Source organism: Camelina sativa, chromosome 19, assembly GCF_030686135.1.
Source record: "Camelina sativa cultivar CO46 ecotype springtype chromosome 19, ASM3068613v1".
NCBI classification, from domain to species: domain Eukaryota; kingdom Viridiplantae; phylum Streptophyta; class Magnoliopsida; order Brassicales; family Brassicaceae; genus Camelina; species Camelina sativa.
The window spans coordinates 25,633,410-25,658,838 of NC_141898.1; the positions used below are offsets into that span (position 1 = coordinate 25,633,410).

The following is a 25,429-nucleotide window of genomic DNA, read 5'->3' on the forward strand; positions in this document are numbered from 1 at the left end:
AAAAAAACAGAAGTGTGTGGACTTGAAAAATATATGTAAAGCATAATTGTTGTGGATTTGTAAGACTTTACAACACTTTTCTCCAAGATTTACAATACACAATAATATTGTCAAATATTGTAACTTTATATCATAAAAAATATTTACATATTTATATTTATATAATTTAGGAAATTTCTTTCATATGTATTATTAACATATGTACTTAGGGATGTATTGAAACTAGTATTTTGGAAGATTTGAGTTTTTTTTCTTTAAAGTAGTATGTTATTCAACTTGAGATTTTAAATTCTCTTATCAATCACCATGTTATTGAACTTGAAGTTTATGTTAAGTCTCTTAGTAAACTCCATTTTATTGAACTTGAGATTTCATATTGATTACATTCTCTGTTTTTAAGTTACATATTCATGCTTTTCAATCATCATTCTTCAATGTTTGTGAAAATCATATTTATCTCCAAATGAGAACACATATGCATCATCACCTTGAATTCATTTTCTGAATTTGAAAAAGCATTGATCTCAATCCTAGTTGGTTTCTTTGTCGCTTTTGTTACATTTTTCTTCTTCTTCTGAATTCTAAATTTTCTTTATTTCTTTTTCTAAAATCTCCCAAAATCATCAAAAAAGTTAAAAAATAAATAAATAATCAATTCCAAAAAAATATCCTAAAACCTCACTTAATCTCTCAAAATCCCAAATTTCCCAAATACCACAATGATCTAACGATCATGTTAATAAGCATTTTCATCTTATTTTTTACGATTTGAGATGAATAAATTGGAAAATTTATTCAACTTAAAAAATTGAAAAACTGAACAAATTACAAAGAAAAATTGTTCAGCTCATTTATCCACTATATCGCAGATGAAAAGTTGAATGTTGTTCTTTTTTTTTTCGTTGATAATAATTAATTGGTCACCGTTTTAATCTTCTATTTTTTTCTTCTTTTGTGATTGATCATACCTCAACAGTTTACATCATCATCTTGTAATATCGTTCTCACATAACATTTTTCTTTTTCTTTTTCGTTGGTGCGGGATTCAGCACCCCCGACATACCGAGCTAAACCAGAAATACTAATTGATTAGTTAACCGGGAAACCGGTTAAGGGCTCGATTAGGTCAACAAGAAGTCAGTTCGGCCAAAGTGTCGCCTTGAAGAAGAAGGAGCCGACTTCCACTTCGGCACGGCGGCCGAATGAAGCAATGAGGCAGTTTTCCATATCTCACTTCGTCCGATAAGGAAAGTGAATATATATTGTAATCTTAGAACATGTATAAAGAAGGAGAGACTTCTCCATTGTAAGGCATCGAAAATCAAATACAATAATCGAGTTCTCCTTTTGTTCTTGGCAATAAATCCTAATTCCTTTGAGTTCTACCTCTTTACTTTAATTCGAAGGCTTAGATCTGTTTTCTAGAGATATAACTCTATTGAATTTGTTTCCCTCCTCGAACAAATTCATTGTGGAAACCTAGTTTCTACAATTGGCGCCGTCTGTGGGGACGCAAATCGTCTCTAGAAAACTTACTCTCTAGCCCGACAATAATGTCTTCCATCATCAACGAAATCCCCGAAGCAAACCGCACAACCTCCAGCATGCTCGATCTCACAGGCGTCGCATCCACTCAGGATGACGTCGCAACACGAGGTGGCGTTTCGACCAGGCCGGCCATCGCCATGTACTCTCGTCAGCGCGTCAACGCAACGACAAACCCGGCCGAAACCTCCGCCGAACTCCCAGTCGGGATCAGATCCGAAGGGGAGACCAGCCAGGGAGCGGGGCGAACTCAAGTAGAGCTAGTCAACCTCGACACAGAGCTCACCGGTGAACAACACCGCAACGAGGAGGATGCGCGCGTCACGGAGCAGCAGCTCGACGCACAGAACGGAAATCTCCCTGTTCATGCCACACCGGCGGTCTAGAACCCGCAAGTCATCTCCATGGAGGATTTCAAGATGATCTCCGATACCAATCGCAGGGTCGACGCCGTAGTAACCCAGACAACCCCATCGCAAGTCTTTGCCGGACAATCGCCTAACTTGGGCGGTCTCACTCGTCGTCTCGACTTTTCGGACGCACAATTCGACAGGAGGAATCTTCCCCCTCACACCACGTCGAGTATTCGACCAACGAATCCGAATTCGCGGATACACGAGAGCTCGGCCGCCCCGGTCGCCCGCCTCACAAACCCCAGACCTTGCTTCGAACTCGAAGAAATCAAGTCGCAAATTAGCGGCATGAACACACTCCTCCATCGGGCTATCAGCACGGCTCCGGAGATTGATAGAATTGTCGAGGTGACTCGGCAGTCGCTCTTCACTCAACGGATAACGCGAGCTGCCGTACCAAACGTCAAGCTGAAACTTCCAATCTACCAGGGAGACAAAGATCCGGTCCAGTTCATGACGTCCTTCATGGCGACCATGTCTAAAGCACGATTCACCGACGAACAAAGGGACGCCGGTTGCTGTCAGCTATTCATCGATAGCCTCTCCGGCCCTGCCTTGGTATGGTTCACAAGGCTCGAGCCGAACTCAATCGACAACTTCGACCAGTTGTCCAAGGTTTTCCTCAAGAATTACCGAATCCTCATCGAACGAGGCATGACAAGCTCGGATCTCTGGGAGATGGCCCAAGAACGAGGAGAGCCCATCGCCAGCTTCTTGAACAGATTCAAGGAGAAGCTAACAAAGGTCAACATCCCGGAGGACGCTGCAATGGCAGCCTTCAGGAAGGGCCTGATCCCTGGATCACCATTACGAAAGGACCTCAATATCCGGGAACCCAAAGACCTTGATGACGCACTGCATCGAGCTTCCAGATTCGCGCTCGATGAGGAAGAAGAGGCCCAAATAGCCGCGAAAACTAACGACGAACAATCGACGCATCCCCCCAAGGTTAAAAACTGGGTCGAACATCACGAACCCCGCAAGCACCACGAACCTCAGGATCGAAAAAAAGGCATCATCCACGCAGTCTCCAAGGCGGATGAACAAGACAAGCAGCCGTCTGACCCGAAGGAACTTTACTGCGACTTTCACATGACCCCCGGTCACTCCACACATGAGTGCGTCCACCTGAAGAATTATTTGTACGGGAAGTATCTCTCTGACGAAGTCGACGCTGTCTTTCAGCCAAAAAGCGTTCGCGGAGGCAGAGGTCGCCGTGGGGGATGGCGCGGCGGACGATCTAACGGAGGCCGTGGTGCGGGTGGTGGACGAGGCTACAACGCACCACCTAACGTAGTCCAACAGCCGGTCAACGAAGCATTCGTGAACCTCCAAGAGGAGGCGCCCCAAGCAGACGAACTGCCCGGCCCTCCCAAGCGGCAGAGGGGGCAAAACCCGGAGCGGGCCAATTCCCCTCCCCGAGGACGAATAACCATGATACTTGGCCCACCGGAGGACTGCCCGGACTCCGTCCGCGCATTAAAGAAGAGGGCACGACAAGTGTGCACCCTTCGAACAGCTCCGAGCGAACCTTCACTCTGCTCGGACCCGATATCATTCACTTCGGAGGACGCCAAAGGAATCCAACATCCCCATTCGGACCCCTTGGTTATCGAGGTCACAATGGGCGACTTCGACGTCGAACGAGTCCTGATCGACACCGGGAGCACCGTCAACGTACTATGCTGGCAAACGTTAGAGAAAATGGGCGTCACACCAGACCAACTGAAACCCGAAACTCGAACGCTGACAGGTTATGATGGGGTCGCTAAGATGTCAATGGGCGACGTAAAGCTACAAGTACGAGCTGGCGGAGTGACCCAGAAGACTAAGTTCGCAGTCATTGATGCACCTCCCATCTACAACGCCATTTTGGGGGTACCATGGATATATTCGATGCAAGCCGTACCGTCGACCTATCACCTCTGCCTCAAATTCCCGACCAGCACAGGAATTTGCACACTTTATGGCGACCAAAGGGTAGCCCGAGTGTGCTCTGTTATCGAAAAAAAGCAGAGGACGGCGGAGAACGCATAGCAATTACAGAGCGGGGACCGTCTTACCGGTCCCCACAAGCCGGAGCGGGATCGCTTCAAATCTCCGAAGTCTCGAATCATACAGGTCAATATAGACCCCTCCGACCCCTTGCGGACCGTCGGGTCCGAACTCGATGAACGCATAAAGACGAAGCTGATCGCTTTTCTGCAGTCTCGAGCTTCCACATTCGCCTGGTCAACAAAAGATATGGTCGGGATAAGCCCCGAAGTCATGTGCCATAGGCTCAACATCGACCCCACATTCAAGCCGGTCAGACAGAAACGCAGGCGTTTGGGCCCGGATCGAGTCAAGGCGGTCCAAGACGAAGTCGAACGACTACTCAAGGCAGATCAAATAGTGGAAGTCCAGTACCCTGATTGGTTGGCTAACCCGGTGGTGGTCAAAAAGAAAAACGGCAAGTGGAGAGTCTGCGTGGACTTCACCGATCTCAACAAAGCATGTCCTAAGGACAGCTTCCCTCTGCCACACGTAGACCGTCTCATCGAAGCTACGGCCGGCAACCAACTGCTTTCATTTATGGATGCATTCTCAGGGTACAACCAGATCGCCATGAGTCCGGCCGACCGCGAGAAAACGGCGTTCATCACAGATAGGGGCACCTACTGCTACAAGGTGATGCCGTTCGGATTGAAAAACGCTGGAGCAACCTACCAGCGATTGGTAAACATGATGTTCGCAGACCTGCTCGGCAAAACTATGGAGGTCTATATAGACGATATGCTGGTCAAGTCTTTGATCGCAGAACAGCACGTCCAACATCTGACGGAGTGTTTTGACATCTTGGATCAATTCGAAATGAAATTAAACCCAACGAAATGTACGTTCGGAGTAACCTCCGGAGAGTTCTTGGGGTACATCGTCACTGAACGAGGAATAGAGGCGAATCCTAAACAGATTGAAGCCATCCTGGGACTACCCTCACCGACCAACAAGCGAGAAGTACAACGCCTGACTGACCGGATCGCCGCTCTGAATCGTTTCATCGCCCGATCAATGGACAAGTGCCTCCCCTTTTACCAATTGCTTCGCGGAAATAAAGATTTTCATTGGGACGAGGAATGTGAGGTCGCCTTTCGTCAGCTAAAGGAGTATCTGACTTGCCATTCAGTGTTAGTCAAACCGGAGGACGGCGAGGCGTTGTACCTCTACATCTCGGTTTCAAGCTCGGCAGTCAGTGGGGTGTTAGTCCGAGACGATCGCGGAGATCAAAAGCCCATCTTCTATACGAGCAAAGCACTTAACGACGCGGAATCACGATACCCCACGCTGGAAAAACTGGCCCTTGCGGTGATCATCGCTGCACGGAAACTACGCCCCTATTTTCAGTCGCACTCTATCGTCGTGCTTACTGACCAACCACTCCGAACCGTCCTCCATAGCCCTCTCCAATCCGGACGCATGGCGAAGTGGGCAGTCGAACTTAGCGAGTACGATATCGAATACCGTTCTCGACCAAGTCTGAAGTCGCAAGTTCTGGTTGACTTCATCACCGAACTATCGCCTGAGCTCGACGACCCCACCCCCGCGGTGGAACAATGGACAATGTTCGTCGACGGTTCGTCAACAAGTCACGGATCTGGGGTGGGACTCATCCTCCGATCCCCCACCGGTGAGATCCTTGAGCAAGCATTGAAGCTCAACTTCAAAGCGTCGAACAACGAAACCAAATACGAGGCCGTTCTCGCGGGACTCCGTTTAGCCCGGGGACTCGGAGTCAAACACCTGCAGGTCTACTGCGACTCCCAACTCGTAGTCAGCCAATTCAGTGGAGAATTCGACGCCAAAAACAAACGAATGGGAGCATATCAACAGTTGGTCCGCACGTTATCCGGGGAGTTTGCGTCTTTCTCTCTGACAAAGATCCCACGGAACGAGAATGCATCAGCGGACGCCCTCGCAGCCCTGGCAAACCGCTCTGACCCCGAGCTACGACGTACCATTCCAATTGAGTGCATCGATGCTCCCAGCATTGATCCGGACAGCCAGATTGCCGTCATCAACAACGACTCAGTCCCGATGGAAGTCGATGAGCCAATAGAAGATATGACGGACGTCGCCAAACCTCCGGAGGATTGGCAACTTGAGATCAAACTTTACATCTCCGATGGTATCGTCCCGACAGACCGATGGGCAGCTCGACGACTGAAGGCCCGAAGTGCCAGGTATATCCTTTTGGACGGTGAGCTGTTTCGCCGAAGTGCGTCAGGAGTATTCCTTACCTGCGTTACTCGGGACGAAGCCGAACGCATCATGATGGAGGTGCATGAAGGCGAGGGTGGCAACCATTCTGGTGGACGCGCACTCGCTCTTAAAATCAAAAAGGATGGTCACTATTGGCCTACCATGATGGCCGATTGCGAAACTTTCGCGGCCAAATGCGAAGCTTGTCAGCGCCATGGACCAATGCGGCATGTCCCGCCCGAACTGCTAAATACCGTGACAGCTCCATACCCTTTTATGCGCTGGGCCATGGACACCATAGGACCTTTGCCGGCGTCCAAATCCAAGAAGTATGTCCTGGTGCTGACCGATTACTTCACCAAATGGGTGGAGGCAGAATCTTTCACGAGGATCCAATCCCTAGACGTGACCAACTTCATCTGGAAGAACATCATATGTCGCCACGGACTTCCGTACGAGATTGTCACTGACAACGGCACCCAATTCACCTCGATGATCACCAGACGCTTCCTGTCGAAGTGGCAAATCTGTCTCAGCACTTCGACTCCTCGGTACCCGCAAGGTAATGGTCAAGCTGAAGCCACGAATAAGTCGATCGTCGACGAACTCAAGAAACGACTCGGTCGAAGGAAGGGAGCATGGGCAGACCACTTGGACGGTGTACTATGGTCATATCGCACAACCCCGCGGCGAAGCACAGGACAGTCCCCCTTCTCTCTCGCATATGGTCTCGAAGCACTTGCCCCGGCCGAAGCAGGAGTCCGGACACTTCGCTGTACTATGATGGTTGATAATCCCGAACTCAATGACAAAATTCTGATCGACCACAACGACCTTGCCGAGGAGTTGCGCGATAAAGCTTTAGTTCGAGTGCAACATTACCAAGACGCAACAGCTCGATACTATAATAAGACTGTTTGTCAGCGACGTTTCAACGAGGGCGATCTAGTTCTGAGAGAAGTTTTCGAGAACACCAAGGAAGTGAACGCCGGTAAGCTCGGCGCTCGATGGGAGGGTCCATACCTCATGTCTAGAGCGGTTCGTCCAGGAGTTTACGAACTCGTAACCATGGCCGGGGAACAGATCAAAAACTCGTGGAACGCAGCCCACTTGAAACGTTATTACAGCTAAGTCGCTGTTACGATCCTACCCAGGAGTTTTCGGGACTCCGAACTCCATTTATCTTTCTTTTGTAGTACGAACTACGGTTGGCTTGATCCCCACTTCGGGGTACGTAGGCAATTCCTTATCTTTTAAAGATGAAGCGAATGCAGCTAATATATTAATAAAGTTTTTTCCGGTTGAAAAACTTCTTCTTATTATTCGAATACATTCAGTTCGTCGGCAAGCTGATGTACGAAATATCGACCATGGATTTGATTTCTCTTACATGGTTTGATAATTCCAATTAAAATAAAGTTTTTCTAAATAACTCAATCCCCATTACATGCTTTGGAGCGATGACCAACACAAAAAAGAAAACAGAGAAAAGAGACGCAAAGGGGGAAAATCCCTTCAACGACTGAGTTCTCCTAAAAACAAAAAATAATAAATAAAAAAAAACGTCCGGAGCGGTCAGGGTTTCGCCATCACTGTTTGGGGCAGTCCAGTAGACGAAGTGGAGGCCGCGGACCTGACAGATCGTCTGCCAGCGGTTCCTCTACTGTTACCTTATCCAGTTCGCTTCGCCAGAACTGACGAGCTTGCCTTAGGGTCTCCAGTCTCTCCCTCGGAACTTCAACGCCTCTTGACACCAAGTCTTCCAGGAAGGTGCACGGGCCCTCGACCAGGTGCCTCTCACGGAAAATCGGACCAGCCGATTCCAGGAAATTGGCGTACCGCCTTAACCTTTCTACGGAAGCCCGGTAGGCCCAGATATCCACGGTAAACAGGTGTGCGGTATCTTCGAGGGGCTGACAGTCGTCCTCAAAAAGGACAGGCACCTCCATACTCGCCACCAGTTCTTGGCACGCCGCACGCGCGGCAAGCAGCCCGGTCATACGCCACTTCTCCAAGAAGAAGCCTTCGGCGATTAATTCGTGCAGGACCCGAATAGTCATGTCCAAACGATAAAGCCGACAGACTTCGGCCAGTCTACGACGTCTCGCCATAAGGTGAGCCCCCAGCCTATAGCGGTGAGCCCGATACCTTCGGAGTTCTTGACACACGAGGCTCCCTTCTACACCCGCCATATCAACATGTGGGACAGGTGTGCGTACTCGGAAAGTCTCTACGCCCTCTTGGGCAGAGGAGTCATCCGACGATTCAGTTCGGTTGGAACCACTCGACGAAGCGGTTAACCTTTCCAGAGCCCGTCTTAGCCACGCAGATCGAGTAGTCACCATCTCTTTCTCTCAATATTTTGGAAAGTTGTGGAAGTTAGTATGATCTCCCAAACTCTCAATCCTATTTATACAGGATTATTGGAAGTAACCGTCGCTGAATCCACTAATCAGAGTGCAGCGTGATTTTCGCGAGGTCCCGAGAATAATTCTCAAAGACCGCGCAGCGCATTTAATAAAGCACGTTCATTATTTCCAGAACGGAAAAAGGAAATTCCTTCAAAAACAAAAAAAAACAAAAAAAAAAAGAAAAAACTATATACTCATACGTATACCTTAGCCCGACTGGGACTAAGTATCTATTAGTTCGTACCGAACTCACCCCTTGTTGACACCCTGGCCAGGTGATCAGCTGGTATAACTACCTACTATTTTTCGGGATAAGCCGGACCCAGAATCGTTATTTCGCACCCGAACTTTCAATCATTGGGATAAGCCGGACCCAGAGCGTTTATTCCGCGCCCAATCTCTTAATTGTTGGGGTAAGCCGAACCCAGAGTATTTATTTCGCACTCAACCTTTGGTTCGGACGGTGTGGTAAGCCGAACCCAGAGAATAATTTCGCACTCCGGCCACCGAACTAAAGTAAAAAGAGATAAGCCGAGCCCAGTATCTCGCTCTCCGACCAAACACACTTCGTTCAAAATTCATAGACTGCTTCTGAGGCTCTAATCGATTTTGTCTACCGTCACTTAATAAAAATTGCCTAACGTAAGCCGGGAGACGTCTCGCTTATGGCACATTTTTGAGAATAAAGTAGCAAAATAAATCTCTTATTATTACTGAAAAAGTTTTATTGAGATTTTACAACAAGCAAAGTTCAAGTTCGCCTGCTATATTGCAGTTGTATTTTATTATCAAACGAAACATCCTAATTCCGAACTGGTGCGCCATTTGCAGCAATCTCGCGAATGCTCGTCTTGAGTCGCTTCGGCATTGGCCATAGTAGTTGCAACCCAGTCTTTTCCCATTCCTCGGGACGAGTCTCCAATGCTCTGGCCTTCTGTTCGGATTCATCGAGCAGGTCAGTAGTTCTTTTCCTTTTCGCCTTGAGTAGGGCGATCTCGGACTCCAGAGTCCTCAGCCGTCGATCGATCCTGCCTTTCTTCATATGAAAGTACTGAAGATCTTGAGTCAGTTCTTGGTGCGTACCCTCAATCTGCAAACGCAAAATCAACAACGGGTTAGTACGAAGAAGACAAATTTCGATCGTTCATAAGGAAAGCAAAAAGGAAAAGAGGGTAGTGGCTACCTGACGGAAAAAGGCGTCGGCCTCGGCAAGCTCGGCACCGGTTGCACGCCGGTTAATGTAGAACGGCTTAACGTTGCCGGGAATGAAGTCACCAATCAGGACAGGATCCGTATGCGTCGGTCTCCGATCTGATTCCCTTCGGCATTCGTCGCAGTACGCAACAAGACATGGCGGCAAAGCAGCTATCTTGTCGAACCCATTCTTAATCCAATCCTTTGGGTGAGATTCCAGCATCTCGAGTTTGAGTAGCAGATCTCGCTGTACTTGTTCCGATGCGGCAAGACGATCGCGATATTCCGTATGGCGATCTTCCACCTCATGAAGAAATTCTTCCAGTTCGCGCCTTTCTTCCGGTTTGACGTGGAACATCAACATCCAGGGAGCTCGGATGTTCGGGTAGTACGCCATCCCCCTTTCGATAGCTTCGGCATTCGAGAACGTCGGCACATCATTACCAACTAGTGGGGATTCCACGCTGCTAACCGAGCTTGACATTGTCTTGATTGAGAGTTCTTCTTGGGATGTTTAATCCGTAGGCAGCGTCGGATAGATTTATACGAGTATTGGGAGGAAAATCCCCTTTTTTAAAAATGGCAACTTTCCGTGCAAAATGGTAAGAATGCAAATTTATCAGTTTTTCCTTTTATGATAATTAAAAGAGAAAATGGGCCGAACAAGTCGGCAATGTTTTACAAGGGTACTCAAACCCGTAGGATTAACAACAAAAGAAAAAGAAGAGAAGGAAACGAAAATACAGCTAAGTATCATAAGCACCGGTCAAATCGGCCTGAAAGCTATCGGCATTGGAACCGTGCGGATGTTGGACGGAGTCTGGAGCCGTCGTTCCGGGGGGGGGGGAAATCCATAGCCAAGTTGATCCGGGGACATGTTGAGATCTTTTTCATTCAGATCAAGGACATCGATCGCCTTGACAGTCTCCTCGGCTTCGGCCTTTTTCTCGTCAATCTCCTTGATTCGTTCCGCCGGAATGATGGCCCCATTTTCGACCAGATATTGTACAGTTTCCTGTATCCCGGAAGCTTGGTTTAGCAGATCCTCCAGGGGACGAACTTTCTCATGTTCGAGTAGATAGGCCTTGACCTTATCCAGTCGAGTCTGCGCTTTCATCGTTGTTCGCTCCACCTTCTCCCAACGATCCCGCCGAAGTCTCTTGACTTCAAAGTTGAGCTGAACCTTTAACCTGTCGCATGATTCCTGCAATTCGTTCTTCTCTTCCTCGAGAGTAAGCGCTCGGGAGTTCAGTTCATTAATCCTCAGCTCGGAGCTGGCAATGATACCATCTTTTTCGGCAACAAGCGCCTCGAGCTCTTTGATCCTCGCATCCTTGGCGTCGCTGGCAATCCGGATTCGCTCTGCGCATTCTTTCACCTTTTCGAGCTCCAATCCAGATTTCTTACTGGATTTGGCACGCCTATCGTATAATTGAGTCAGCGTGTTCATCTTGGCGGCAGTCTGTAAACCCGAAGAACGTATGTCAGTTCACCCGTTGAAATTTCAAGCAAATTAAACAAAATGATAGGGCATACCATTAGGTGGCACTCGGCGACATCAAGGAACACCTGTTTAAATTCAAGATCATCCGCCGACGGAAGGATTCGACTGGAGGTCTTAAAGGTTCGGAAGAGTTCGCCTGAGGCTTCACGATTGGTCACCAGAGGATAGTCGCCGAAGTAATGATAGGAGAAGCGATCTGTTTTATCATCTCTCCTTTCCAGGCGAAATCGATCGGCAGATTCCAGTCCGGCTTCTTCCACCGAGCGTTTGCGGTTCACTACCGGCTGTGGCTCAGCGACTGGGTTTTTTCTGGTTTGCTTCTTTTACTTCTTCCTTCTTTTGGATCCAGCTTCAAGTTGCGGGACATCCAGTTCTTCGGTCGAAAGATTGGCATTCTCTAAGGCCAAAGGGAGAATATCTTCTTCTGCGACATCGACTGTGTTGACGTTTTCTCCAGAAGCCTGAGTAGGGTCAACGTCGGTCTGGTCTGGGATGGGATCGACTTCAGTTCGACCTTGAGATGGGTCAATGTCAGCTTCAATGGCAGCCTGAGTGTCACGGCGAACTATCTGGAGATTGTCCGATTCAAGGACACGTGCCTCGGTAGGTTCCGCAGTTCGTCCTAGTGACCTAGCAAAACTTGGGAACGTCGTCCTGGGTTTGCCCATCGCTGTTTTAACACGGATACGGGTGATGAACTCCCACTGACGATTGTTTCCGGTTAATAGAGCGTCTCTGACGGGATGGTAGTTTGGAGCTAGCCGCGTCGCGCAGAATGGACGATCTGGAAACATGACACGAAAAAGTTAAAATTGGTTAGAGGTGCCGAAGTCAATTAAAACGTGCTGAAAATATAAAGTCTACCAGGATTTTCATTCCACACTCTCCGATGGAAACCCAATGGGTTAGCGAGTGAGTACTGATCGACGCGGACATAGAAGTAGCGGTTCATCCACTTCTGGAATTTGCTCACTCTTTTACCGACAAGGAAATTGTGCGTCGGCCTCATATTCACTTCCCAGCGGTGTAAACTCTTTGATAACTTAAAATTGGATAGCTGTTCGAAACATTGAACTCCAATATTGACCCCGACTTCGGCTGCTATAGTGAGGGCAGCCATAAAGTTACAAATAGCTCCGGGGACGAATTGGCAGATCGCTATCCTGTGTCTTTGGGCGTAGAGCGATATCAACGCAGGGATTGGGAATAAGAGGCGACATTCGGTAAAGTAACATTCGTATAGACATATATACCCTTCCGGAGGGTTCCAAGAGCGTTGGTCCTCTCGAGGAATCAGAAAATGAGAAATGACGAAAGGGGAGGCGTATTTATAGAGTCGAGCGGGTGGCAACCCTACGCAGAGCAATTATGACCTATGCGACTCTTCGAATTCCGGGCTAGCTGATGTGATGCAAACGACACGTGTCGTCCGAACAATTCGCGGCGAGATGACGCGAGAATCCGGGTAAAATCAATTAAGTTTTTATGGATTAGATCGGATATTCTCTTCCCATAGTTCGAAACATTCGAATTGAATCTCGAATATTCGGAACTGGGGGGGGACTAATTGTTGGTGCGGGATTCAGCACCCCCGACATACCGAGCTAAACCAGAAATACTAATTGATTAGTTAACCGGGAAACCGGTTAAGGGCTCGATTAGGTCAACAAGAAGTCAGTTCGGCCAAAGTGTCGCCTTGAAGAAGAAGGAGCCGACTTCCACTTCGGCACGGCGGCCGAATGAAGCAATGAGGCATTTTTCCATATCTCACTTCGTCCGATAAGGAAAGTGAATATATATTGTAATCTTAGAACATGTATAAAGAAGGAGAGACTTCTCCATTGTAAGGCATCGAAAATCAAATACAATAATCGAGTTCTCCTTTTGTTCTTGGCAATAAACCCTAATTCCTTTGAGTTCTACCTCTTTACTTTAATTCGAAGGCTTAGATCTGTTTTCTAGAGATATAACTCTATTGAATTTGTTTCCCTCCTCGAACAAATTCATTGTGGAAACCTAGTTTCTACATTTTTCATTGAGAAAACTTTGTCTCTTTTTTAATCTTCTCTTCCTTTGTCTTTTGCGATTGATAATACCTAAGCATTTTGCATCATCATCTGTCTCAACGTTTTTATGTGCTCTTTGTTACTCATCTTCAAACTTTTCTTCTCTAATTCTGTTTTTTTTGAGTTTTTTTCTCCATGGTTTTGCTTGGATCTTCATTCTCATTCCTAGAAATTTAGGATTTAACAAGCTTTTCAATGTTGTCTTAATTAAGGGATTTCTCTTTCTCGAGTAACACTTCCTCCATTAAGTATTCTAATGATGCCTAGGCTTTCTCTTTCTCACAACATCATCAAGTCAAAAAAGGAAGATGATGTGAGTGAGGCAGCAACCAAAAGAGGTGGATGAAGATGCAAATAAAGAGGTGATTGAGAAATTTGAGAAGCATATCATATGCCTTTGAATATAAAGCTATAAGTTTTTAAATCTATTTTCTTTAGTGTTTTCATAAGTCAAGTCTATAGTGGACCTCCGAATCAAACCAAAATTCTTATAACAAACCAAGTTTTACTGAAAAAATATATTTTTTTTGAAAATTGTTATTATCATTTCTTAAAAAGAAAAATAAGAAAGGAACGCCACCATCATATTCTTGACACAAGGTTAAGCCGTAAAACACCTTCAATAGCTTCCATTTTCACACTATTGGTCAATCTTAAATCGCTGATTTTGATTTCTCTCCATCACCGTCTTTTGTTTGAAGGGGTGTATAGTAGAATCGAAGTGTCCTTATGATATAGAGATATTAACATATCTGTATCTATCTATTTTAAAATTTTCTTTTATATGTATAAATCCATGAATCATTATTCTTAGGAGAGTAGTATACAATTCTTCCAATCTCGATCTCTCATCACTCTACGTATACCACCTTAAATTTAAAATACGAAAATTTGAGTTTTAATAATTTTTTAACAAAAGATCAGCTCAAACGAGCTAATTGAATGGAAAATCGTTTAAAAACAAGACATAGTGTGGACATGTACGCGCTTGGCGTGTCAAAGAGTCCGCAATTACATTAGCATTTCTAGAAATTAAAGATAAAGAAAAAGATGAAAATTCTTCCCTATCAATCTTGATGTCGTCAAGGTACACCGAGAAGGCTGGTCAGTCTGAAGGAGAAGAAGGAGAAGACACCATCTTCACAAGGTTTGAGAAATCCGTATAGAAAGCCACATCTCTAAAGTCATGGCCGATCATGCAGCGCATTGCTCAAACGAAAGCTTCAACTTCAGCATTTAATGGAGATAGACTTCGACGAAAATTCTTGGCTCCCTTCATCGGCGATGCAATCTGAAGCAAGGTGCAAAACCATCCGGCACCTGCCAGCGGGTCACCTGCTTTCCAAGAACCATCAATGAAACAACGATAACCCGAGTCAACCGTAGAGAGGTTAGCATCAGCCCCCCTAACTGGTAGTCCTGAAGCTACTGGAGGAATGGGATCAACCTCCAAATCAACCTCTGCCTGAGCCTGCTGCCGCGCGGATGCCTCACCCTCGGCAACCCTGACAATATCCTCTGGCCGCTCCACAATGTTTTCAAACACGCGTGCATTTCTAGCTTTCCAAATATACCACATAAGCCAAGGGAAGGCCGCAACATGAGCCACAAGATTCTGCTGCCCTAAAAAGTGATCAACATTCGCATACACCGAATTTGTCGGGAAAGAAATTGGCCCTACCGGTACATGTGCTAAAGCTCAAACCTGGTAAGCCGGAGGACAAACAAAAATTGCATGATTTATTGTTTCTTCATCAGCACCACACCGCACACACCCTAAAAGCGATACCACGTCGACCCAAATTCGCCGAAAACGAAATACATCCAGATAAAACCTGCCACATAAAATGCTGGATTTTGGGAAGGCAACGAACCCGCCAAACACTAGGCAGGAGGGAGGTAATTTATGGGCCACAACCAGAACCCGCAAAAGTCCGTGGGACATCAAGGCGTGCCGTTTGATAGCCTGACTTAATTGTATACAGCCCCGTTTTCGTAAAATGCCAACTGAATGGGGCCCCCTATTGGTTCCCTCCTAATGGTATAGCCCGAGTCAATGCAACATTAAGGGGGTCAAAATGTTCATTGAGCATATCTATGCGCCAAGTGTTTGTTTGCCAATCAATTAACTAATTCATTTGAAGAGAAGGGTCCTTGAACATGCTCTTACTCAAAGCTGGTCTCGGGAATTGAGCTGGTACCCAAGGATCAGACTATATGGAAATGGTGTCCCCGGAGCCAACCCGTTTAATAAGCCCTTTATTAACCAGAGAGTGAGCGGAACATATACTTCTCCATCTCTACCCGTTTAATAAGCCCTTTATTAACCAGAGAGTGAGCGGAACATATACTTCTCCATCTATACGATGGAGAGTATGACCTAATTGGATCCAATGGGTGTGTATTCCTGTAAGACCTACTTTTAAAAACCTTGGAAAACAGTGAGTCCGGAATGTCAATCAGTCGCCATAGCTGCTTGGCCAGTAATGCTGAATTAAAATCGTCCACATTCCTGAACCCAAGCCCACCCAACTGTTTGCTAACACACAATTTTTCCCAAGCAAGCCAATGCATGCCCCCCGACTGACCATTACTACTCCACCAAAAATTCGCCACTGCACTAGTAAGTTTTGACGTAATTGTTTTGGTAACCAAAAACACGACATCACGAAAGTTGGAACAGCAGTAGCAACAGATTTAATCATCACTTCCCGTTCTCCTTTCGAGAGCAAATTTGCCGTCCAACCATTCGTCCTACTCTGAATCCTTTCTCGAAAGGATTTAATGATTTTTTTTGTATTTATGATTTTAATGAATGTGGGTGAATTTAAGGAATTTTTTTATGATTTATTGTAAAATCCTCATAAATACCACCCAAAACCATTAAATTTAAAATTCTGTAATGTAAACAAAATAAAACCACTTAAATCTCTTAAAATCATTAAAAGTACAATCCTCAATTAGAGGGGATTTAAAAGTAGATTTTCAAATCACTAAAATATATGTTAAATAAAAGTATTGATTCTAATTATTTTCAGGAGTAATAATGTAAGAAAAAGAGAAAGAACTGTTGTCAAATGTTTTTTTCTAAATTATTTTTGGTGTTTCTAAATTATTGTTTCAACCATAATAAACTAATCCAAAAGCCACCACAATCTTCTAAATATAATAATTAAAATCTATTTACACATCTCTTTTCATTCATTCTATTCGAAATTTGAATAATCTGAAATGTAACATATGTCAACTTAGTTAATATTGGTATATTTTGTCCCATTGATAGAATTGTAATACTTGGCAAATTCTCTCTATAATTAGATGATGTAATGAATGAAAATACTCTAATGAGTCATAGTCATCTTACTACATGTAATTTAGTTCCTTTTTTATCAGCATAATTTAAAATAAATTGCATCTCATGTTAATAATGATTAGCAAGTCATCAAGACTTAATGAGATATTTTAGATAAAATTTGTAAACAGTACAATATTAGCCAGAGAGAGGCCCATAGCTTCTTCGAGCCGGCTTGTTTTAAATTTTACTAAATTACCCCTAATTTCACCTTGGAGGGGGTATGTATTTCTGAGGGGTTAAACGTGGGTAAGATGGTAATTTCAGTAGTTCTAGTTTCATCGCCGATCAAAAACTAACAACGAACCGAACCGAAGCGCCTTTGGTTTTCGCTTCGATCCCTTCCTCTCATGGCTGTTGCACAAGGCGTTGCTTAATTTCGATTTTGGAGCTTCTTCTCTTTTTTTTCTTTTTCTTTTGTTGATGAACTCGTGGAAACAATCTTAATCCTCAAAATCTTTGATTTTTGTTATCGGGGATTTGAGTTTTTTTGTGTGTGTGTTCCCTTTGCCGCGGTTTTTGATTCAGAGGTACGGGCTGTTTCAATCTTTGAACTTTGATCTGGGTTATTAGGGTTTTGTTGATAGCATCGAATTGTTGATTACGCTGCTTATTAAGATTTTGCTTAGTTGTTTTATGTTTGATTCAGTTCTCCCCTAGGGTTTCGTGTTTAATACAGGGATTGATAATTCTTAGTTCAATCTTGATTAATTTTGCGGCTTTTGTGGTAATGAAGTTAGATTATAGGTGAAAGTAACAATCTTTGGAGAGGAAGAGGATTAGTTCGAATTTGTAGTTAAGCTTGGAAGTTAAATTTGTTTCAAAGTTGGGGGGGATGATTTTTTGTGATTAATAGACAATGCAGATCATTTGTGATGAAGGCAACTAAAGGATTGTGCTTTTCAAATTTCCTCAGGGTTTATTTATTGGATTGGTGATTTTGGTTGTCTAATTCTGTCCGGTGCTCAACGAAGTAAGCGGAAGAGGTGTTTTTCCAACACAGGTCTCCTAGATTCTCTGTAAGTGAAAGGATAGTTTCTGGAAGTGAGTTTAGAATGATTTGAAAATAACATCTCTGTTCTTGCTTAGTTTGTTTTCGAATTTTACTGGACGTTTTGCATTTTTTAGTATCTCTTAATGCATTCCCTTGGTTGGTTTTAGTTCTTAGGTTGGGGCAGATTAGTTGCAGTATCTTTGAATAATTTTTTTCTTTGCTATTATGGATTTAAACATGGTTGTGGTAGTTTCTGTCTAAAGATCATAATCAATAACTTTTGCTTACAAAGCCAAAATTATGCAATAACTGTCACTGTATGATGAAACCAGATTATTCTGAAACCACGTAAAGGGATTCCTGTGTTTGTGTGTAAAGATATTAGAATTTGGTCTTTGTTTTTTTTTTCAAGTGTTGGGCAGTGTAAATCAAATGTTTCACTTCAGGTTCTCGCTTATTTTTATGTTTGAGTTCTACATGAAATATCTTGGGATTTGTTTGTCTTGCAAGTAATTGTACAAATGCCATTCTCATGGAAAAGACTTATGACATTAATGTATTAATTCCCGTTGTCACATGGCAGGTGCATCTTAAATCAGTTATTTAAGAGCTGAGAAATCAGCATTTTTATGTGCTACAGCTTGTCATGCTCCACTGTGTGTTTAGTGTTTATAATAAACCATAAGACTTTCGGGAACTGAGGGAATGTCAGCACCTGGGAAGTTTGATTATTCTTCTGGTGGGCTAGATAGGCCTCTATACAGATCTAACTTTGCCGCTCAGATGGAAAGATCTAGTAGCTTTCGCGAGTCCATGGAACATCCCGTCCCATCTCATCCAAACATGTTGAGGACCACTTCACCAATAGCACAAACCGATGTAACAAATTTCTTTCAGTGTTTGCGTTTTGATCCTAAGGTGGTTGCCGCGGATCACAAATCTATTCGTCAAGGTGACTTTAAGCGGCATGTGAGTATTGCTCTTGGAATACAAGAAGATGAGTCTCCTAGTGGATCTTTGAAAGGGAAGTTAATTCCATCTCCTATACCAGAAGAGATCAAAAGATTCAAGGCTGGTCTGCGTGAAAACAATGTGAAGGCCAGGTAGTTTAACTACCACAAGTTCGTTAGTTCTGTTTGAGGTGCTCTTTTGGCTCATTTTTTTTTTTTTTTGTGGTCACAGGGAGCGCGTAAAAATTTTCAATGAAGCTTCCTCTGTATTTAACAAGTTTTTCCCAAGTGTACATACAAAGAAGAGGTCTCGACCAGAAGGATTTTCTACTGATCGCTTGGTATCAGGACCAGGTCTTGGTAAAATGGGAATTCAAGGTCAGACCCTGGCTGGTGGTTTTGAGCCTGACCAAAAGTTGGACGAACGACCTAAAAGTGGTGTTCCAAATAAACGAACACGTACTTCCATGGTAATTCCTGATTTTTTAAATTACATCCTTTTCTGCATCAGCCGTACGGAGTTGTTATCTTGCTTCATACCTGAACAAAAAAACTTTATATGCTGTAAAACAGTCCTTTTGTTTGCAGCAATTCAATCGTGAATTTGTGATAGATTATCGTGGTTGCAATTTGTAGTTTTAATACGATATAGAAGCTTCGTCGTAAAGGCAATTTTTGGTACCAAAAGTAGTATTTTATATATTCAATGTCGGATTGCATGCAGTTAAAGTGTTACATCAAGGAATCATATGTTATAGCATTTGTCTTCTTATATCTAATTGGCCCTCAACTATTTTTGCTTATAAGTCTGTTGTATTACTGTTGTGGCCTGAATATAGTTGATAGTATGAAACTAACTGTTATTTTTTTTTAAGTTTTGATAAAAGTTTATAGAATTTTGCGTCTGATAGTATTTTCAAATCTCAGATAACTAGTAAGTGCGTCATTATTGCTTCAGGGAACCTTAATCTCTATATTTTGTTGTTCAGATGGATGTTCGAAGCAATTCTATTGTTCGACAGTCACCGGTTGTAGACAGAGATAAAGAAATAATGCGGGTAGCAAATAATAATAATCCAGTTCAGTGTGAAGATCGAACTTCAATTGGTATTGAGGGTTGGGAAAAGTCAAGAATGAAGAAAAAACGCTCATCTATTAATGTGGACTGTCATCCTAACTCAGCATCAAAAGGGGTTGATGGTTACCGAGACTTGAAGCAGGGCATACAACAGAAATCAACGGGCGACTCCCGGTCGAGATTGAATGGTGACTCAAACATGTTAAGGTATGACCTGTTGTATGTACGTGGTAGATTTTTGTGCAGTTAACATACAAGGTCCAACGCTGATATTTATTAGCCTTGTGTATTGAGTGTCGCATTGATGTGTGTTTTTAAATTACTTAGCTTACATGTACTTAGCTTGCAAACTTTATTTTGAAGACCTCATAATTGCACTACATTTCTTTTGCTATCCACCTTTTTGAGTTTATCATTAAATAAAATCAAAACTGGTATGTCACAACATTCTATTGATTGCTCTTCATTTACATGCTTTTATCTGACTTAGTGACCTTATAGAAGTATGTGCTGGATTGATGACTCTTTAGTTTGAGATGCATGAGTGTGGTTTGTGCTTCCACCATCAGTATCTCCCGTTCATTTTATTTCCACAATTTTACTTGTAATTTTGTTGACTGAAGAATTGACCTGATGATTTCTGTAATCCATTTAAGTGCTGTAGATTTTCAAGGGTAGAATATGCTGAGATCCATTCACTTGATTGAATTGCTCACTCTGTATTGTTTTACTTCTTCTTTATTTTCTCGCCTCCTGTCGATCAATTGGATTCTGTCTCCTTTGATGGTTATTCTGTAGGGTAAAATCTCCTGTTTGAATTATTTTTGTAGGCAATCGGCTGGTAATGGAGCTAATGGGTATGGAAGATCTGATAACCTCTCTCAGCAGACGAGCTTCGTTGGGCATTCTCCACTGCCGAGGGTTGATTCTGATCATAACTCTTTGTACAATGAGAAGAGAGAACGCTCCATTGGATCAGATAAGGAAAGGGTGAATCTCAGGGGCGTCAACAAGTATGTATTATAATCATAATGATACATTTTGAAAATTTCTATTAATTACATGTATTTTGGTCATAAGATTTCAGTTCACCGTATCATCTTGCCGATCTTTAGCCACTGTTGTTTCTGCTCATTGTTCAATGTGCTTATTACTCTGTTTAATTCATTGAAGGTCAAACATTCATGATGAGTTCAATTCTTCAAGTCTGGTTGCAAATACAAAAACAAATGCTTCAGTTCGTGGGCCTAGGTCAGGATCGGGACTACCACCAAAACTGTCTCCAGGGCTCCATAACACTCCGTCCCCAATTGAATGGGATATCTCTGGCTGTACGAATAAGCCTCCAACATTGTCAGGGGTTACACATCGCAAGCGTATGACATCAAATCGGTCTTCATCACCACCTGTCACTCAGTGGGCCAGTCAAAGACCACAAAAGATATCTCGGGTAGCAAGAAGGACAAATTTAGTGCCCATTGTTTCTAGTAAGGATGAAGTTCCCTATTCTGATAATATATCAGATGCTGGTTGTAGCGAAACTGGGTTTGGATTGCATAAACGCTCACCAGCTGCTTCACCTCAATTGAAACTAAAAGGTGAAAGCAGCTTCTCCCCAGCAGCCTTATCAGAAAGTGAAGAATCTGGCCCCCCTGAGATCAAGTCTAAAGACAAGGGGAAACAGTCTGATGAGGTTGATGGGAAAGCTGCACAGAATATTCCTAGAGTGTCCATCCCTGCTTTACAATCAAGAAAAAGTAACAAGCCTGCTGCTGGTGAAGAGACTGGGGATGGTGTGAGACGGCAAGGAAGGACAGGCCGTGGCTTTTCTTCCACGAGGTCTCTTAACCCAATGGGAGTAGATAAACTTAAGAATGTTGGAACAGCGAAACATCTTCGCAGTGCAAGACCTATTTTTGACAAGAGTGAAAGGTAGAGATCATTCTTATCATTCACGTACTCTTAAATTTCTTTCTTGTATGATTGTTGGACTCCATGGTGTTTATCTCATAGATTTCTTTATGAGTTATGTGCAGTAAGGTGGGTCGTCCACCCACTAGGAAACTATCTGATCGTAAGGCTTACAAACGCCAGAGAGCCACGGCAACAAATGCTCCAACAGTAGATTTTCATGGTAAAACAAGTTCAGTTTAATAAGAATTGCTCTTTTGGATGGAATTATTTATTAATTGATTCCTTTATTCATGGATTGGTTACATTTCTTAGTCGGCTCAGATGATGGCCGTGAGGAGCTACTAGCGGCTGTCAACTCAGCTGTAAATTTTGGTAAAATGTTTTTTCCTTGGTCACTCTTATGATGTGTACTCAGTTTTTGTTTCTGGATTAATTATCTTGTTGTTGATGCAGCTCATAATTTTCCCAACTCTTTCTGGAAGCAAATGGACCGCTACTTTTGCTATATATCTGATGATCATATCAATTTCATGAAACAACAGGTGATACCTTTTACTTCATTTTCAAATCTCATAGTGAAGGATTTGAGTTGACAGATATATCTTTGTTGGGTCTCCTGAAGTAATAGTCTAGTTCTTTTTCTGTTTTTTTTTTTTTTTTTTTTTTTGGCACAAGTGTAGTTGGTTAGGAATGTGCTACAGGGAAAATTAGGGTTTGCATTTATAGTTGGACAAGAGTATCAAAAATCTCACTTTGCATTGCTGCCTAGGTATCTATCTGCACCCCCACTTTCGTAAATGTAAAGGGAAACGAGGAAAGCCCAGAGAAGTAGAATAATTGTGTCAACTGTCTGTTGGAATTGTTTTCATATGTTATTTGATAGCAATATTTGCAGTGCTATGGAACTAATCATGTCAACACATTGAAGATAGTCAATAACGTAATGTTTATTAAACCTTCTCTTTCAGGGGCAAATTTCCTCCATGGATCCTCCGCCCGTTTTGACATCCTCTGACTTTGATAGCCGTGTATGTCCTGAGGAATTTGCAACTATTAGGTTGGATTCCAAGGCTTCTCCACTTTACCAGAGACTGCTATCAGCTTTGATTTCTGAGGACTCGGTGGGTGGAAATGAAGATTTACAAGTTAATGGATTTGGGACCATGCATGATCATGACGATGACTCAGAATTCAGTGTTTTGAATAATATGGAGTTCAATGGGTTTAAGAACAATGAAAGGCTGGAACTTGATGAATCAGAAGATGATGAGTCTGCAATTTTGTTCAAGGGTGTTAATAAGTCAGCCCACCACTGCAATGGCAAATTTTCAGATAATTCACCCATTGACATTGAATATGATAAATTGGGGATAGATGAAAAGATATATCTGGAAGCCCGATCCATTGGAATATCCTTGGAACCAATGGTATACAGTCTATCTTAGTTAGAAACCTATTACTGCTATATAATTTTGGCTCTTACTGAATTTCTTGCGGCTTGAAGGATGAAGGGATGAACCAATGGTATACAGTCTATCTTAGTTAGAAACCTATTTATTGTTCTTGTGTTTCTTACAGCCTAGTATCTCAAACGTGGAGGATGAAGGGATTGCTGACGAAATAAAAAAGTTGGAGGAGGCTATCTGCAAGGAGGTTTTTATTTATGTTATATTGATTCATATTGTCTCCTTTGAGAGTTATTAAGCACTTAAGAAGCATTCTGATGTTTCTTAAGGATCCCTTGTAATAGGACAAAAGCAATATCCTTGTGTCCCATGTTACTTTCTCTAGACACCGTTTGATGGTCTCTATGTTATTTTTCTTAGGGTTCCAAGAAGAAAAAGATGGTGGATAGGCTACTAAAGCCTGCCATAGAGATGAAAGAACTTCAGGAAAAGTATGAATTTTCCCTTACTCTGCTTTTTAGGGCACGCCATTGTGGATCTGAATTATGATCTGACGGTTTTTCATCTGTGTTTTTTTTTTTCCCTTTCCATAGGGAGCTTGATCAGATTGGTTATGATAAGCTCATCGAGATGGCATATGAAAAGAGCAAGGTAAACTGATTTTTCTTAAAGTCGGGTCATTTTCATCTTTGTTTTGCATCCTTAGTAATTCCAACTTATTCTGAGTTATTTGTTGATAACTCTATTTTGTTCTTTTACAGGCTAGTCGGCGTCATCACAACGCTGGTGGGAAGAATTCCAATAACAGGATTTCAAAGCAGGCTGCATCGGCTTTTGTTAGAAGGACACTTGAACGATGCCATCAATTCGAAAAGACTGGCAAAAGCTACTTCAGTGAGCCTGAAATTAAGGATATGTTCATTGCCAGGTTGGCAACAGCCGAAGATACTCTCATGGATAAGGAGTGTAATCCGTCGACTTCAAGTACGATCTATTGCCTGTATAAAAATAACGAAATCTCTTTTAAATCCATGTTCTCTCAGCTAATTTGTATGTCTCTTTCTTTCCCTGACAGCACCCATGGGCTCACAGCCAAGCTCTTCTTTGACACGCATTGGGCAGAACTCGGAGAACTATGCCAGTTATGTTCTACCATCTGAAAATGCTTTATTAGAACAAGCGACGGGGAAAGAAGATACAGCATGGTCCAATAGGGTCAAGAAGAGAGAGTTGCTGCTTGATGATGTTGGTATCGGGACACAACTCTCAAGTAGTATAAAGGGGAAGAGAAGCGACAGGGACAGAGATGGGAAAGGGAAGGCTTCGTCTAGAAGTGGAGGAACCAATAAGATTGGCCGGCCTTCGCTATCCAATGGTAAGGGTGAAAGAAAAACGAAAGCAAAACCAAAGCAGAAAACAACTCAGATATCTCCATCTGTTAGGGTCCCGGAGCAACCCAAACCATTATTACCAAAACCGAATGAAGCAAACAGCGAGTATAATAACTTGGAGGCACTGGAGGAGACAGAACCAATTCTAGACTTATCTCAGTTACAAATACCAGATGGCTTGGGAGATTTTGATACGCAACCAGGTGATATTAGTTCATGGTTTAACATGGATGACGAAGAAGATTTCGATATCATGGAGCTTGGAATACCAATGGATGATCTCTCAGGCCTGAACATAAAGTTATGAAGTTACCTCTCCTTCTCTCACTTTATCTATCTGTATAGTCTTTTGTTGGTTTTACTAGTTGACAACAACAAAAAAAAGCATAAGGTGAAAGAAAATTTTTGCTTCCTTGGGCGAATAACCAACGCAGGAAATTGGTTATTTGGATGTTAGCTCCAGAAAATTAGGTCATATAGATTCTTTTCTTCATCATCTTCTTCTTCTTCTTAGGTTTTCTTTTTACCGTCTTCTTATAACTTCGATTTCTCGGGTGAAACTCTGGCGGGTTGATAGTTAACTTCTGGCTGTAAAAATGCTGTTGTGGCGGAAAGAAAGGAAAAGGGGAGTGATGATGGTGATGTTGTAGTGATATATATGTACACATATAAATGGAGGCTCTTCTTCTTTGAACTTTTGGTGTTTTTTTTTCTCTTTTTTTTTTGTACTTTTAATTACCTCAGGACCGGTACCCATCTCTGTACATACATTTTATGTTCCTTAATAAAATTCGAAAATTCAGATACTCTCTGTCACAGATCATAGTGTTATACTCTTCTCTTCACCATCATGATGTTATGGTTAAAGTGTTTCTAGTAACCTTTAATATTTGTAATGTAAAAGGTAAGATGAGTTCAAGTTTAGAGTTGGAAAAGGAAGAGTTTGCTTTGATCTTTCTGATATTATTAAGC

General features: G+C 43.1%; 3 protein-coding genes across 3 annotated transcripts; 2 read left to right on the forward strand and 1 right to left on the reverse strand.

Annotated features, from left to right (window-relative positions):
• The first annotated feature begins 1,949 nt into the window (after positions 1-1,949).
• Positions 1,950-3,995, forward strand: LOC104768191 (uncharacterized). The gene has a single exon (XM_010492117.2). The coding sequence runs from the start codon at positions 1,950-1,952 to the stop codon at positions 3,993-3,995; it is 2,046 nt and encodes a 681-aa protein (XP_010490419.2).
• A 10,587-nt stretch (positions 3,996-14,582) lies between these two features.
• LOC147921017 (uncharacterized) lies at positions 14,583-15,731 on the reverse strand. The gene is made up of 2 exons (XM_087501345.1): positions 15,701-15,731; positions 14,583-14,995 (listed from the first exon to the last, which is right to left on the reverse strand). Exons 1-2 carry the CDS (start codon positions 15,729-15,731, stop codon positions 14,583-14,585), a joined length of 444 nt encoding a protein of 147 aa, XP_087357471.1.
• Positions 15,732-16,824: 1,093 nt separating this feature from the next.
• Positions 16,825-25,263, forward strand: LOC104767146 (uncharacterized). The gene is made up of 16 exons (XM_087501637.1): positions 16,825-17,254; positions 17,641-17,743; positions 18,302-18,821; positions 18,901-19,138; positions 19,658-19,953; positions 20,577-20,759; positions 20,920-21,678; positions 21,783-21,880; positions 21,973-22,032; positions 22,114-22,202; positions 22,629-23,087; positions 23,239-23,313; positions 23,487-23,557; positions 23,660-23,717; positions 23,828-24,050; positions 24,142-25,263. The coding sequence occupies exons 3-16, from the start codon at positions 18,424-18,426 to the stop codon at positions 24,762-24,764; spliced, it is 3,630 nt and encodes a 1,209-aa protein (XP_087357763.1). The 5' UTR covers positions 16,825-17,254; positions 17,641-17,743; positions 18,302-18,423; the 3' UTR covers positions 24,765-25,263.
• Positions 25,264-25,429: the final 166 nt, after the last annotated feature.

Coding starts and splice junctions, on each gene's coding strand:
- LOC104768191 (XM_010492117.2), top strand. CDS start 1,950: ATGGAGGATTTCAAGATGATCTCCGATACCAATCGCAGGGTCGACGCC.
- LOC147921017 (XM_087501345.1), bottom strand. CDS start 15,731: ATGGAGAAGTATATGTTCCGCTCACTCTCTG. Junction 14,996..15,700: donor TATGTTCCGCTCACTCTCTG/GTTAATAAAGGG, acceptor ATCACTTTTTAG/GGCAGCAGAATCTTGTGGCT.
- LOC104767146 (XM_087501637.1), top strand. CDS start 18,424: ATGTCAGCACCTGGGAAGTTTGATTATTCTTCTGGTGGGCTAGATAGG. Junction 19,139..19,657: donor AACGAACACGTACTTCCATG/GTAATTCCTGAT, acceptor TTTGTTGTTCAG/ATGGATGTTCGAAGCAATTC. Junction 23,088..23,238: donor GAATATCCTTGGAACCAATG/GTATACAGTCTA, acceptor TGTTTCTTACAG/CCTAGTATCTCAAACGTGGA.